Here is a 17003-nt window from a genome sequence, read left to right on the forward strand (position 1 = left end):
TCATCAAGTCAACAACAATATGCGTCTGCACCCTTGGTTTATGTGGCGTAGCTAATATCCAGTGGAATGTAGTGGTGAAATTGCAATGAGGTATTTGTGAATTATGTGAAGGAAATATTAGTTTGGGATGGAAATAGAGAGATGATGAAGTTACTTCAACTTGAATTACCCTTGGTGTGTTGACAAGAAGTAATGGAATCCTTAGATTTAACTTCACAGGGAATATGTTCCAACAGGTGCACTTGGGGCTTCTGCGTTCCTTCCTTAGAGGCAAATGATATAAAAGGCAGAGGCTGCCTCGAGTGGGTACCTTTGATGAGAAGGATCTCAGAGAGGTGGAGGAGGTCAGAACACACAATATTTATCAGACTGTAAGATCAGTGATGTCAAATCTCAAACATTCTTTCCTTTTGTTTCTTACTAAGTGCTGAAGGAAGAGAAGAAAGTCATCTAGCAAAGAGGAGCTGGGCCAAAACCCTGTCTTCTCAGATGAGAGCCAGGTTGAATTCTCTACAGATATATATCTTACACTGAAATGCAAAAGTAAATTAAGATGGGGGACACAGTGCTGTTTTGACAAGTGTTAGTCAGAGCTCATCAACAAGTAGTGATGAATCCCACCTCAGGTGACTAGAAGGCCCATTCCTGGAGTAGCACCTCCTAAAGCCACAGAGTTTGTGCAAAAGAACAGAGCCAAACAAATTTCACAGGTTCTCTGGGGACCCAGGAAAGCTGAAGTCTTTTGCCTGAGAAGCATATATTCCAAGCTTCTGGCCACTTCAATCTTTTTTTGGAGGCAGACTCAGTATAACTAAGCACAGCCCAGGACACCAACATAAGGAAGCCTTGGTTTGATCTTTTTAGTAAAGATCTCAGAGTTCCCAAGTTCACCTCTTTCCAAGTTTCCTGAAACTTGAACTCAGGCTATTGGGGCTGCCTAGATCTGAGCTGAAGGTCTCTCACTGTTGTAGGAACCTTCTCTGATCTGTTTTCCTAGAGCCAACCTCACTGTGATTCCTTTCAGCACAGAGTAACCATCACTGCTAGCTGTAAGCTGGGCTCCCTCATCTGAAGCAGGGAGAAGACACAAGCAAAAATTAAGCCAGAGAAATGTGCACTACATACCAAGGAAGATAGCATTGTTCCACTTGTCTTCAGATTAAAATGATTCCCTGCTTGGCCAGGGCGACGTTCTGGTTAATTGCACTGGGCCCGTCTTGTTCTTCATCAGATCCACTGGTTCGGCTTTTCCCACTAACAGCTGCAGTCAAAATATCACAGGAGATGTCAAGCCAAAGATGGCATTCCCTGTGATATCACCCAATGTCCAGTCAGTGACTAGGACCTTCCTAGTCACTAAAATCAGCAGTCATTTTAAACTTGATGTTTAAATTATTTATTATTTTATTAATAATGTTACCAAATGTAGCAAAAAGCAGAAAAAATGTTGCTGAGCAGAAGAATAGGCTGGAAACGATTTTTTCAAATTGCAAAAATAAAAGCTTTCATAATAGCTTTCTGCAATATAAGTTTTTAACTTATTTTAAATGATTGAAAAGAATCTATGATTATATAATGAAGCAAGTATCCTATAATAGATCTCAAAGATATCCAAAAGTACCAGAATAATGTTATTTTCATAAATTCAGCAATAATTCATTAAATTTCAAGTGTTTGCAGTGAATGTTAACTTATTGCCCCTATATAATATTGACATATCCATATTTACACATAGGACTAGATGTGCACAAACAAAAAGGGGCCAACCATTTAAAAGGCTGCTTTTAAAGAACGCTACCAGTCACAGAGACCATTCCTTTGATTTTTGGAAAAGTATGTTAAAGCACCTGACATCAACTGGTTCACTAAAAACCAATTGGACCTGTCAACACCACAGCAATTTGGATCTTCAGTTTTTCAGAGAAATTTAAGAGTAGACAACATTTCTTTTGCTAAAGTTCTAAAAGCAGACTCAAATTTTAGAAATAACAATTCACTGTTGTGTTTTAAGGCAACTGGGTTTTTAAACAAATAATGAAGTAAATAGCACATAGAAATTATGTAAGACCTGGTAACATTATCAAAACCAAAAGATTATGTTCTCTAATTCATACAAGGCATTACAGCAGTGATCTCCAAAGGCAATAGTTCTGTTATTATATATCATGCTTTGTGCTGTGTAGTTATAGAGTTCATCATACACTAGCAGATCAAGGAGTACATGAATGAATGGACAAGTACTTTCTGAACAAAACATACATATGGTTATGTGTCTTTTTTTTTAAACTAATAGGGACCTGAGTTAAGAAATTTTGGAGGCCACAGCTACAAAGCCTCACTCATACAAGAGTACCAGCACTAGAGCTAACAACAGAGACTTATTCTGGGTGGGGAGTAGGCATTTGGCAGGGCCCCTCATCAGTCCAGGAAGGAAACACAAGGGGTCCTTACCTGTGAAGTCGTAGAGCTGTGGCAAAGCATCCAAAATGATGCCAACCAAAGGTAGGTAAAGGGCAGCGATTTTGACCTTCATTTCAGGTTTGACACACCGTGGGTCCAGGTCATGTGAACTTAGCAGGCTGTGGATGGCACTGACAGCTTTCCTTTGCACTTTGCTGATTCTGTTGGCACAATGCGGAGAGCTACAGATTACAGTGAAGGAAAACTGAGCAACATGCTCTAAACAAAAAAAAAAGTGATCAAGACACTCCTGAGCAATGAGGTGACAATGTGAAAACTAAGCAAAATAGGGTAGTTGTATTTAGAATCCAGTAGCAGTCTGTTCTAATCCTGAATCTGAGGGTAGAAGTGTCTAGAACCCAGTGGCAGACTGTTCTAATCCTGAATCCATTGTTTATCATGATGTTTTCAAGTTTCTCATGTTGTAGCATGAGAACTTCATTTCTTTTTTTAATATTTATTTTTTAGTTGTAGTTGGACACAATACCTTTATTTCACTTATTTATTTTTATGTGGTACTGAGGATAGAACCCAGGGTCTCGCATATGTGAGGTGAGCGTTCTACCACTGAGCCACAGCCCCAGCCCCAGAACTTCATTTCTATTTAGTTTTGAAATAATGATGTTTCTTGTCAGGTGTGGTAGTACACTTCTGGTGTCAAATCCAAGAAACTATTGACTAATCAAAGTTTATGAAAATTACCACTATGATTTTATCTAAATATTTTATAGTTTAATTCTCACACTGAGGTCTTTGATCTATTAGATAAAAATTATTACCACTATTAATTTTTGTATATAGTGTGAGGTAGACATTCAACTTCATTATTCTAAATGTGGATATCTAGTTGTCTCCGCAACATTTGTTAAAAACACTCTTCTCTGCCCCTTAATTGTTTTAAGCACCCTTTCAAAAATCAATTGACTATAAGCTCACATGCCTGCAATTCCAGCGACTCAGGGTGCTGAGACAGGAGGATCACAAAAGATCAACTTAGCAAGACCCTGTCTTAAAATAAAAACTAGTGCAGGGTGTGGTGGTGCATGCCTGTAATCCCAGTGGCTGGGGAGGCTAAAATAGGAGGATCGAGAGTTCAAAGCCAGTCTCAGCAAAAAGTGAGATGCTAAGCAACTCAGAGAAGCCCTGTCTCTAAATAAAATACAAAATACAGCTGGGGATGTGGCTCAGTGTTTGTGTGCTCCTGAGTTCAATCCCTGGTACCGCCCCTTCTCCAAAAAACAAAACAAAAACAACAACAACAACAACAACAACAACAACAAAAAACCAACCCTATTGACTATAAATGTAAGGATTTATTTCTGGACTCAAGTTGCCCTATGTCTACCTTTATTTCAAACTGCGTAGTCTTGAGTACTTTTGCTTTGCAGTAAGTTTTGATTATTGGGAAGTGTGAGTCTTCCAATTTTAAAATTCCTTTTAAAAGTTGTTTTGGCTATGCTGGGTTACTTGAAATTCCTCACAAATTTTAGGATCAGCTTATTAATTTCTGCAAGAAAGCCAGCTGAGATTTTGGGAGGAATGCATTGACTCTGTAGATGGACTTGGAGAACAGTGCCATCTGAACAATCTTAAGTTTTCCTATTCATAAATATGTGATATGCCTCCATTTTTAAAGATCTTTATTTATTTAACACTGTTTTGTCATTTTCAGGGTTCAAGTCTTGTACATCTTTAGCTTAATTTATTCCTAAGTACTTTCTTCTTTTTGGTGTTATTTTAAATGGAATTGTTTTCTTAATTTCATTTCTGAAAATATCTGATTGTTTACTGTAAGTATATAGAAATATAATACTGTAAGTATATAGAAATACAATTGATCTCTGTATATTGATCTTATACTCTGCAACCTTAGTGAACTCATTAGTTCTAATAGCTTTTTAGTGAATTCTTTTAGGACTTTCTATAAACAAGATTATGCTACCTGAGAATAAAGAGTTTCACGTCTTCCTTTCTAATATCAATATTCCTTTCTAATACCAATGTCTTTTATTATACATCCTTGCCTTTTTTGCCCTGGATATAACTTCTAGCACAATGTTGACTAGAAATGACAAAAGTGGACATTTCTGTCTTGTTCCTGATCTTAGGAGAAAAGCATTCAGACTTTCACTGATAAATATCAGGTTAGCTGAGGGTTTTTCATGGAGGCCCTTAGTCAAGATGGGGAGGTTTATTTGTTTGTTTGTCTTTATTTGTTAAGTGTCTGCCGAGAGTATTTATCAGGAAAGGATATGAGGTTTTATCAGATACATTTTTTGCATCTATCAAAATAATTGTTTTTTTTGTGTGGGGGGGTTGTTGTTCTTTTCTTCTATTGATGTGATGCATTAGATCAATTGGCGTTCAGAAGATAAACTTATCTCCCACTCCTGGATAACTCCTAATTTTCCATGGTGTGAATTTTTTTTCCTGTGATGTCTTTGCCTGGTTTTAGTTACAGGGTAATGCTGACTTCATAGGAAGGGTTGCAAAATGTTCCCTTCTCTTCTATTCTTTGGAAGAGTCTAAAAAGGGATTGGGGTTAATTCTTCTTTAAATATTTGGTAGAATTCTCTAGTAAAACTCCCTGGTTCTGGGTATTTTTTCCTAGGACATATTTATTTATTTATTTATTCATTCACTAGCTAGCTCAAGCTCTACTTGTTGTATATCTATCAGACTTTCTGTTTCTTCTTGGAGTCAGTTTTAGCAGTTTGTCTTTTTAGGATTTTGTACATTTAAACTAGGCTATCTGATTTTCTGATTTGTTGGTGTATAATTCTTCAAAGTATTTTTTTTTATTTTTTTAAAGAGAGAGTGAGAGAGGGAGAGAGAGAGAGAGAGAGAGAGAGAGAGAGAGAGAGAGAGAGAATTTTTAATATTTATTTTTTAGTTCTCAGCGGATACAACATCTTTGTATGTGGTGCTGAGGATCGAACCTGGGCCACACGCATGCCAGGCGAGCGCGCTACCACCTGAGCCACATCCCCAGCCCCCAAAGTATTTTTTAAAATCCTTTTTATTTCTCTAAAATAGTGATCTCTCTTTCTCTCTCTCTCTCTCTCTCTCTCTCTCTCTCCTTTATTCTCTGTTTTCTTTCTATTCTGGGGATTGAGCCCTGGGGTGCCCTACCACTGAACTACATCCCCAACTCTTTTAAATTTTTATTTTGAATTAGGGTTTCACAAAGTTGCTCAGCCTGGCCTTGAAAGTGTGATCCTTCTGCTTCAGCCTCCTCCAGGGTTGCTGGGGATTTCAGGTATGTGCCATCTCCCCAGGTCCTTTCAGTCTCAATTTTAGTAATTTGAGTTTTCTTACTTTTTTCTTGGTTTGCCTGTCTAAACTTGTTTGTCAATTTTGTGAGCTTTTAGTTAGGCTGATATTTCCTCTCTTGTTTTTCTCTTCTTTATTTCATTACTTTGGCTGTAATCTTGATTATTTCCTACCATCTGCTTGCTTTGGATTTCATTTGCCCTTCTTTTCATAGTTTGGTATATATTCTTTTGACATTTTATTAAAACCATGTATAGATATTTACCTATTTAGGAATAGTAAAAACTAAAATTACAATAAAAAGTAGGTTGTATTTATCCCCAAAGAAATGTGCTCTAATGTCCACCAAAAACCACACAGAAGAATGTTCAAATCAACTTTTCTCACAATAGCCCCAAGTGGATGCTTCTGTGTATCGTAGAAAAATTGTTGTATACTAATGTAAAGGAATACTAAAACAAAAAAGAACTCCTGATATATACAACCATACACTGAAGGCTACTACAGGTATAATGTTCAGTAAAAGAAGGTGAAGTTCAGTAAGTACCAGTCTCTGGTAGAACAGATCAGACCCGAACAGTGGATGTCTATACGGACTAATGCTGAGAGGTGGCAACAGGGAATTTCCTGGGGTGCTAGAAACACCCTATATCTCTGTCTGGCTGGTAGTTACCCAGGAGTGTTCATACGTGAAAGTTAATTACACTTCAGATTGCAGCTTTTTAATGCATATGAATTATACCCTAATAAAAAGTAAATGAGATATAAAACCTAATATGTGGGAGCTAACCTTTGAAGTTCCGTTTTTAAAATACGCTTTTTAAAATTGTTTTAAATATGCTATTTCAGAATCTAGGGTAAGATAGAAAATATTAACTGAATTTTCAAATGACTCAGATTCTTACAACCTGCCTTTGAGAAGCTGTTCTTGTTCTGACTACCATCTCAGTCTGTGGTCCTGGCAGTAGGTTGTGTTCTGAATAAGGCACTACAGTTTGGTAGCTTAACAAAATGATGCTAAGCAATTTCCAAATGCTTGAAAAACACCACGGCATTAATGATGCATGGACACTTGTGGATACACCCAGGCACAAGATTTCCAGGGAAACCCACTGAAAACAAGCTGAGAATGCTTATAGGGATCCAGTGACTGAGATGGGTCCCATCGGCTCTTGCCCCACAGGTGGGTAGGTCTATTAATTGTTTTGGCAGCAAAAGAAAACACTGATCAATAGGAAGTTCTGTAAAAGGAAAAAATTTTTCTGAGGTTTTAGCCCACATGGTAGAGTCCTGACAGTATTTCTAATAACTTTCCAGGAGTGTAACTGACAACTCAGCAGTCAGGGATTATTGTGTTGCCAAAGAGTGACACTGTTAATTAGTTTCTCTCTAGGGGGTGGAAAAGGTACTTGGTTTGTGTGTTTGAAGAATGTATCTACCTGATTAAGCATAATTACAAGATGGTCTCTGAACATACTCTACCCTGTTGCTAGTAATATCACAGCTACAATTTTACAAGGAATCAAAAACAGATGTCAGAGCTATTTCCAACAAGACAGAATGGAGTATAACACCTAGTGCTAAAGTAAATACAAAAGATTACTTTCAGAAACCACTTAAAGAAATGTATCAAAGGACAATTAGGAAATTGGGCATGTTTGTATAGGAAAGCAATATCCTTTGTGTTCCAACTTTCTTCTCAGCACCTTATCAGCACATGTGTCAGGGTATTTTTTGTTGCTATAGTTATAGGGTAAAAATTTCTAGTGAAAAAAAATTGGGAGTAATTTAATTATAGTCAAACCAATATGGAATTGAAGCCATGGACCAATATCAAGGCCAGATACTGCCATATACCTCCTGGGTGCTGAGACATAGAGGAGGTGAAAGAATAGTAAGTCCTGATCCTGTGGCATCTTCCTTAGCCTGGGGAGGCCTGACCATGAGAAGCCTACTAGAGACACAGGGCAACTGCCTTCTCAGCAGTTACTTCCTTTGTCAGCACTGAACTAAGCAGCATCTTGCTCATACCTTTGTTGAAATGGCTTTGTTTGGGCTGGGTGTGTAGCTCAGTGGTAGAGCACATGTTTAGCGTGCATAAGGCCCTGGGTCAATCCCCAAACCCCCACCCAACTTCATTCATTGGGAGCTCATTAAGCAGAGCTTCCTTGGTAAATTCCACTGAATGAATAAACAAGTGACTTTTAGGAAGTCACTTTGTTGCCGGGCGCCGTGGTGCACACCTGTGATCCCAGCCGGCGTGGGAGGCTGAGGCAGGAGGATGGCAAGTTTAAAGTCAGCCTCAGCAAAAGCGAGGGGCTAAGCAACTCAGTGAGACCCTGTCTCTAAATAAAATACAAAATAGGGCTGATCAAGTGCCTCTGAGTTCAATCCCCAGTACCAAAGAAAAGTCACTCTGTGATTCTCCTCCCTGTCCATGCCTCTCTACATTCCCATGAGTGCCATTTTATTCAAAACAAGGATGCTGTTGAATGATAGAGTTTTTCACTAAGGACAAGAAGTTGAACTGTTGGGGCTGGGGTTGTGGCTCAGTGGTAGAGCACTTGCCTAGCATGTGAGAGGCCCTGGGTTCCATCCTCTGCACCACACAAAAAAATAAAATAAAGGTATTATATCCCTCTACAACTATAAAAAATATTTTTTAAAAAATAAGTTGGACTGTAAACTTTATTATGGAGTATGCTTTTTCCCCTTCTGCATCATGTTCCATTTTAAGTGTCAGAAACATACCCTTCCCCTTCAGCATCCAGTGCGGCAGCCAGTTCTGTAAAGAGGAGCCCAGTGAGAAAGTGCTGCTGGTGGTACTCTGGAGTCAGGTCGAACATGCTGGTGATCTTCTGGTCCTGGAAACTGGAGCAGGAGCTTGAGTTCTACAGAAGAGCAAATGACAATTTTATGAGTAATACAAACTGTAATTAGGGGCTGGGGTTGGCTCAGCGGTAGAGCACTCGCTTAGCACGTACAAGGCCCTGGGTTCAATCCTCGCCACTACATAAAAATAAATAAATAAAGGTATTGTGTCCAACCACAACTAAAAAGTAAATATTTTTTTTAAAGAAAGAACTGTAATTAAAATAGCCATGGCTAGTATGTACGGAGCACTTGCTCCGGCCTGGCCTTGTGGGCACTTCCCGGTGAACAGGTCTCACATGACAGGTGAGGAAACAGAGATATAGCATGGTTACTTTGCTTTCCTGTTCCCACAGATGGAGGATTGCCAACTGGGAAAGATGAAGACGAAGCTCTCAGGGTCTGTTGAAAAATGGACAATGCCCCTTCCCACCTGAAATCCAAGCTGAGGATTAAAATTGCAGTATAAAATGTGTATAGAGAAATGAGAACTGCATTCAGGCCTGTGTGGCTGTGGCCTGTTCATTCAGCAACACTTCTGAAGATGGCTCAGGCACACTCTGAATTTGAGGGGCCTGGAACCAGAAGAAGTGTCAGGCAGGAAAATGTCAGATTTACCCCAGTCCAAGACAATGCCTGTTTTGTGTTCTTATCCAGAGAGCCCAGTTACACTTCAGTAAGAGCATCTAAAGAGAACTCCTTCCAGCTCTGGCTAGAAGTCAGAAGAGGAATGCTGAGGGAGAGGACCAAGGGCAAGGTGAGCCTAGGGTAGTCTTGGGACCTAGCCTGCAGTGCAGCTGTAGCATAAAGAGGAGACATTTGAAATTGCTCCTTGTCAGTCAGATCTATCTCCGTTCACATTAATATGGTGGGTATCCAAGATGCAGCATGCCATCTGTTATGGAGGACTCGGGTTTTGTTTTCAAATTTGTGTTAGTATAAAGGAATATGCAGCAGAAAAAGAACCTAAGATTAAGAAATCTTGTCAGCTGCCCTGAGCTATTAGTTTGTTTCCTGTAAATGGAATGTGACTATAAAAACAGCATTTCCTTAAGATTTTTCTAGAGGACATTAGTCCCTTCAGAAATCTATAGGGAACAATGCTTTCCACAGTCAAACTAATTTTGGGAATCACTGTGCATTATACATACTTCCTTGAACATCAACAATTTATACTAACATGCTAAAGGCTCTTGGATGGTCTACTGCCAAACAAACAAACAAACAAACAAACAAAACAGCAACAACACCTGGTTAACACAAGATTTCACAAACTTATTTGACTTTGGAATCCTGTATATGCATAATGTAATAACCAGTTAAAATAAGACAAAGAAAGATTTGAGATTCTTCTGAAAGTTTCTTAATTTTCATAAGCTTATGGATTCCTTGCTGTACTTAGCCTTATCAGGAACCCTTGAGCCTAAGAAGAAAACATATTATTTAGCTTATAAATTATTAGTTAAGATAGGACATCTTCTGAGTAGCACACCTTCCATATCTGTATCAACTGATCTGGTTTGAATATCTTGATTTTACTTCTAATTAATAAGACCAACATTTGTAGAAAACACATGATTGAATTTAGTTAATTAAATGAAACAGCTTGAATAAATCCTTCAGTTGACTGCTTACCTGGGAAGATATGGAGGGACAAGGAGATGTTGGTGCAGTATCAGCATTCATAAAGAAGAGATTCAGGTTGAGGTAGTGTTCGTGGCTACAGAGGATTCTCAGGAACTCCAGCCTCATGGAAATGAATGTTGGAAGGTTATTAAGCTTGGCTGAGAGCTGGAAAGGAAAATGAAAAGAAGAAAGAAGTTTAAATGGAGTTGAGGGTAACAGACAGTAGTCTTGTTCCTCCACAGGTGAAGATAATCAATTTAATAAAAATTAATCTTATGGGGCAACAGATGCAAATTCTGCATTACAGGAAGGTCCAATAAGTAAGTTTTTATTCATGACTTTCCCTTAATGATTCTAGCCTACAAGCTGCCCCAAATGAGGCACCCGTCCCTGATCCCCACTTTGTTGATTTGGCAAGCCCATATTGAACCTAAGCTTGAGGTATGTCTCCATGTAACAGAAGTAATTTTACGAAAACCCCACTGTGTCTGAGAAGCTAAATGAGAGGAGTTGACTTTCCACAGGGCCATGTGAAATGAACGGAATATGACTGGGTGACCTTAAGGCCCCAAGTGTTCTCTTGTAGTTTGTGATTAAAAGCCCCATTGGAAAGTCATCAAACCAGCTCCTTAGAAGAGGTGTCGAGGTGCCTAGGAAAGTATCAACTAACTACAAAAAAAGTCAAGGAGTTTGCTCCAAAGTGGGAGAAAAGGAAATTGGGGAGAAAGAAAGAGAGCTGCAAGGGTTTTTAGAGTAAACCTTTGCTTAAAAAGTAAATCATGAAACAAAAAATGAAAGTAGCTGATGGGGACAGTTTGGAAGATGCCTCCCTCCCCGCCAATGAGCTGAACAGCAGAAGCATCCACACTCAGAGGCAGCTCCCCATAGTCAAAGCAGGGTGTGGAGGCTGATGGGCCATGCACCCCCAGTATTTCATCATGAACACCTTCTTGCCCCAGTAGAGTCACACAGGGCATCTCAGCCTTGCAAATAGACAAGGATGGTCTTCATTCACTTTAAGGGCAATTTTCTGAGCTATGTAATTTAAATCTTCAGCCAGTTTAAGAGAAGTCAGCGTGTTGTGGGGGCATTTTGCCTATGGACTCAAGCCACAGATATTTTCTTAAAACAAATTAATGCCATTATAATATTTTTTTCTTTAAAAAATAAAACTTCTGTGTAAGGATAGTGACTAGAATCTGTCTCCTTTCCATAAACACTCCTGCCTGATTTTGGACCAATAGGGCCTCCAGCAAATGGAACTAATTAGAATTTGGTCACACTCTTCTCACTTAGGGTCACTCAAAAAGAGCTGTTGGGTGATCAGAACTTGAAAGAACAAGTGCTATTTAGAAACAAGGAGGGGGGTGCAGTTCCTGACACGTTCTCTCCAGAAGTTGGGGGACCAACAGCAAAGTGTCAGTGATTCTCTTGAGGGATGAGTGTTAACCTAGTGGCACATTGTAAGAGACAAATAATTGAAGAAGCAGATTTATCTGTTGTTAATGACTATTAGTAAGAGACTGAAGCCAAGTGTTGTGGTACATACTGGTAATATCAGTGACTTCTGAGGCAAGAGGATTGCAAGTTTGAGGCCAGCCTGGGCAATTTAGTAATACCCTGTCTGAAAAAGAACGACTGGAAGTATACCATTGACTGCGACTGAGACCATAACCTTTTGAGACCTGTGTGCCACAATGATGCTAGTCAATATCTATGGATGTCACTAGCAGACAGAGCACTGAACCGTAGTGTCAGAGCATGGATAAGTCCAATTCAGCCTGACTTTTTTACACTGAGGAAGCCTCAATGAAGATTGGTGATTCCAAATCACAGAAGCGGCAAATGGCACCTCTGGAATTAGAACACAGGTCTCTAGAACCCCAATCTAAGGCTCTTAGGAAGTTGAAATAGGAGAGGAAAAAAAGAGATAGAAGGCAGCTAAGATAAAATAGAAGAATTTTAAAGAGAAAGAGAGTGAAGCGAAAAGAAAAGAGAGAGTAAAAAGAAATTAAAACATACATTTTTCAGGGTAGGTGGATGTCTACTGTGGATTTTCTTTTTTCTTTTTGAAAGGAAAACCACTAACGCTTGTACAACAATGTGTGCACAGGGCCTGCGGCTGTGTTCTAGGGTCTCTTTTCTAAACCTCAGACTTTAAGTTTTGAAAACGGATTAATCTGTATCCAGTGACCTGGAATCCTGAACATCTAAACAGGAGGACAGAGAGGAATGAAGGATTTCCTCTGTGATCAACTCTGGTGGATCTTCGAAGGGCAGGCAAAGCTCTGGGACTCTAACATTGCCTTAGTATTGTCTTCTATCATTCTGCTTCACTATTAGGATGTCCTTTAGAAAATCATGAGCTTTGGGGCTGGGGATGTGGCTCTAGCGGTAGCGCGCTCGCCTGGCATGCGTGCAGCCCGGGTTCGATCCTCAGCACCACATACAAACAAAGATGTTGTGTCTGCTGAGAACTAAAAAGTAAATAAATAAATAAAATCTTAAAAAAAAGAAAATCATGAGCTTTGTTTTGTTTGGAGAAGGATGTTAAGTAAACAAGCCAAAGATAGTCCCTCTGGACTGGCTCCTGAGTTTTCTATCCAGACTGACACCCAACACATTAGCTCAAACCAAACTTGAATTTTTACATATTCCATTATGTGAAAAATAGATCTAACAAGAAGATTTTTAGCCTTTCAGCACCTGACTGCTTTGTAGATCCCAGGAAACCTCACTGGACAGCTGTTTCCTATTGATAAGGTAGAGGCTTATAGTTCCAAGGCACCAAGTGGCTACAGTCCTTTGGACCTCCTCTGACTCAAAGACCCCCCACTGTGCTGCAGAGCCACACCAACTAGACAGGCATGCCTCCTCGCCCCACTCTCGCCCCTGGAAGTTTCCTAGTCCTTGGAGTGGTTGGTTCCCCTTGTAAGCTTCTGGACAGTCTTGTCCTGGGAAAGACCTTTTCTCTCATGCAACCCTGTCCACATGCCACCCAATGAAGCTTGAGTGCTACTGTTTCTTGTCATTTTATCTTTTTACTTGATCATCACCCCGACATCTCTTGAACTGCTATACGGGAGAATTCTTTTATTTAAAAAATTAGGAAGTTGAAGATTCATGTAATTTGAAGGACTTAAAGGAACTAAGTTACTAATTGCAAAGATCCAGGTGGCAGGGGAAAGGGAAAAGGAATGATGGTGGAATAAATCTGACATAACTTTCCTATGTAGATGTATGAATATGCCACATTGAATCTCACCATTGTGTACATCCATAAGAAATTAATTTAAAAAATAACTATGGATAAAGGCAGAAAGATCAATAGAGGGAAGGGATCAGGGAGTGGGCAGGGGGAAGAGGAAGGAGAGGTACTGGGGTTTGAATTAGAACAAGATGTACTCCATGCTTGCATAATTATGTCAAAATGGAATCTACCGTCATGTATAACTAAAAAGGACCAATTAAAAGAAAAAGCACCAAGTGGCAATGGTGGTTATGGTGGAGGTGATGTTGGGGGTGATGATGTTGGTGGACATGGTGATGTTGGTGGAGGTGGTGATGTTGGTGGATATGGTGATATTGGTGGAAGTGGTGATGGTGAAGATGGTGGGTATGCAGGAGATGACAATGGTGGCAGTTGTGATGACAGCAATAATGGTGGTAGCGGTTGCTAGAGTAGGAATATGTTAAGAGATGAGTAGCAATGATAACTATTATTTATATTACCATTGTTAGGGCATTTTACAGGGGACAGTGAAAGAAGGAAGAATTACATTAAACATTGTGGGGAGAGGGCAAGGAGATGGGGGTAGAAATGATAGTAGAATGAATCAAACATCATTACCCTAAGTGCACATATGATTACACAATTTGTGTAACTCTACAACTTGTACAACCAGAAGAATGAGACGTTATATCCATTCATGTATGATGTGTCATACATGGAAATCACTGAAAAAAAAAAAAAAAACTTGAGGGATGACATTGAAAAACTGTATTTGGATTATAACATATTTGCTTTGAGGCTCAATGAAATTCAATCTATATGATTTCATCAAAATGTCACAACAGCAATTTAATTAATTACCCTAATAGGTACAAAGAGACCTCCAACTTTGAACTAGGCCTGATTAAAGAAAAAAATGCAGTCATATAATTTCTATTAAATATTAAATTGGAGAAATCAAATCATATCACTAACAAATTTTGGTTGCCTCAGAGGAACTTGCTGACTGAATTGGAAACACTCCAAGTAAACTAGTGTGATGGAGAAGTGTTCATGGCATAGACTCGAGAAACGTTCCACATTGCCACACTCTCTAACGTGGTCATGAACATAGCAGGCAGCACATCGGAGAGAGAAGGCATAAAATAGCTCCCAGAAACTCTCACCTGGTTGCAGTAATGTTTGATCAGGTTAAACACAAAGCCTCGGTCAATGAGTGAGAGAAGATCGTACAAGAAGAAAGCCAAGCTAATGTTGATCTTTTCTGCCTGTTCATTTTCCTTAAAAACAAACATACAAATAATTTCATGTAAGCCCTGAACATCAGGTCCCTGGTTGGGAACACTGGAAGAGGCAAATCCTATTATATTAGCCACTGTCCCTCTGGGTGCATTGGGTAAACCAGATTAAGTATGAAAAAATTGTAGCTAATATAACTTAGCTCTTATCTGATGCTATGACTGTTGGGTTGACTCAGGTGATTTTTTTTCTGTGCTGTTAATATTTTGGTGCATTTCCTTCTAGCCACCCTTTTCCCTACATATGTATTTGTATATTTATAAATGAGCTCCTTCTCTGTTTACAAGGCTGTGATCTGACTTTTATTTTTTCTCCCCAAGCCATCTGGAAATGTATCACTATCTTCAATGAGACATACATTCTTAATTTGTAAGGATTATTGCAGAAAATCCAGTCAGGATAAAAGAATCAGTTTTTTAAAAGTATTTTTTAGTTGTTGATAGACCTTTATTTTATTTACTTATATGTGGTACTGAGAATCAAACCCAGTGCCTTACACATGCCAGGCAAGTGCACTGGCGCTGAGCCACAACCCCAGTCCCAAGAATCAGTTTTTACCTATTTTTTTTTTCTTTTTGGTACTGGGGATTGAACTCAGGGGTACTTAACTACTGATCCAGCTCTTTTTTGAATTTTATTTAGAGATAGGGTCTCACTGAGTTGCTTAGCGCCTCACTAAATTGCTAAGGCTGGCTTTGAACTCATGATCTTTCTGCCTCATTTTCTTGAACCACTGGGATTACAGGCACATACCATTATGCCCAGAAACTTTTCTTTTTCCCAGTTAGGCAGCATTCCTAGCACAAGAGAGGTTCAAGTCATACATGGTAAAGTGAATTCTTATATAAATTGGGGCCAGTTTTTTTTCTTAGTTTTCATTTTCATTTTTTAATCACTTCTCAGTAATAAATGAGAAATTTTACAGTACTTCAGAGTCCTCAGTGATGCACCTTCTCATGTTTATGTTATTCATTCTCAGAATGATAAACCAATTTTCTCTGACACTATTGAAAATATAATTTTAAAATATTTTCCTCTTTTTTATGATTTACAGTTTGAAAATTCAGGCCAACCTGACCAATCACTGGGATGTATAGAGAACTAATAAACAGGTTCCCAGAGCAACAGTGAGAAATCCTTGAGCTTTCCTGCCATTCCCCACATGGTCATTCCTTTTGAGTAGTTTATGACTGTCTGAATACCTAGGGATATAATTTCTAGTCTGAACTTTTCTGCAAGCTGTGTGACTTAGAAAATGTATCAACCCACTGTGCCTCATTTCCAAACCTACCAATATGGAGATACTATTGTTGTTCTAATAAAGTTTTCAATGAAAAATAAGCAAATGAAATTTCCTGAGCACTTGGTACCATACAAATTCTTAATTTTATTTTTTAAAGAGAGAGTGAGAGAGGAGAGAGAGAGAGAGAGAAAGAGAGAGAGAGAGAGAATTTTTAATATTTATTTTTTTTTAGTTCTCGGCGGACACAACATCTTCGTTGGTATGTGGTGCTGAGAATGGAACCCGGGCCGCACGCATGCAAGGCGAGCGTGCTACCGCTTGAGCCACATCCCCAGCCCCCAAATTCTTAATTTAATATAGGAATTAATAATAAATATTGCTTCTTAACATATTATAGTTACTTTTAAGTTTTTATTATATATTAAAGATTGAATTCAGGGGCACTTTACCACTAAGCTACAACTTCAGACCTTTTTATTTTTTATTTTGAGGAAGGATCTTGCTAAGTTTCTTAGGGCCTTGCTAACTTGCTAAGGCAGGCCTTGAACTTGTGATATCCCTGCTTTAGCCTCCCAAGTTTCTGGGATTATAAGTATGTGCCACCACATCTGGTTCATTTTATATATTTTAACTTATTTTGAATTGATTTCAAACTTACAGAAAAGGTACAAAAATAGCACAAAGAACTGTATATTCTTTAAACTGATTCATTAATACTTGACATCTTATTCTCTTTTGTACATTTTTTCCCCTGAGACATTTGAGACTTGGTTGCAAACATCATGCCCATTTACTCCACAATACTTCAGGGTGTATTTTCTGAGCACAAGAGTCTTTTCTTCCATAGCTACATTGATGCAATGATTTAAATGACTGTATATATTGTAATCTCCTTACAGCAATCCCCCAATCCCACCCCAGGGTCCAGTCCAGCATAACATGCTGCATTTAATGATAGTGTACAGTTGCATTTTAACTACCATTTCAAAATGACCCTTA

At 38.9% G+C, this 17003-nt stretch overlaps 1 protein-coding gene across 1 annotated transcript in view; it reads right to left on the reverse strand.

The window, feature by feature from the left end:
* LOC144256098 (dedicator of cytokinesis protein 8-like) overlaps nt 1-17003 on the reverse strand; it is a 162498-nt gene that overhangs the window by 66698 nt on the left and 78797 nt on the right. The window contains 6 exon segments of the mRNA XM_077801226.1: nt 1126-1178; nt 1181-1261; nt 2452-2621; nt 8485-8624; nt 10240-10395; nt 14629-14742. Coding sequence (XP_077657352.1) covers nt 1126-1178; nt 1181-1261; nt 2452-2621; nt 8485-8624; nt 10240-10395; nt 14629-14742 — 714 coding nt within the window.

The sequence above is a fragment of the Urocitellus parryii genome, chromosome 7 (genome assembly GCF_045843805.1).
Source record: "Urocitellus parryii isolate mUroPar1 chromosome 7, mUroPar1.hap1, whole genome shotgun sequence".
Lineage (NCBI taxonomy): Eukaryota > Metazoa > Chordata > Mammalia > Rodentia > Sciuridae > Urocitellus > Urocitellus parryii.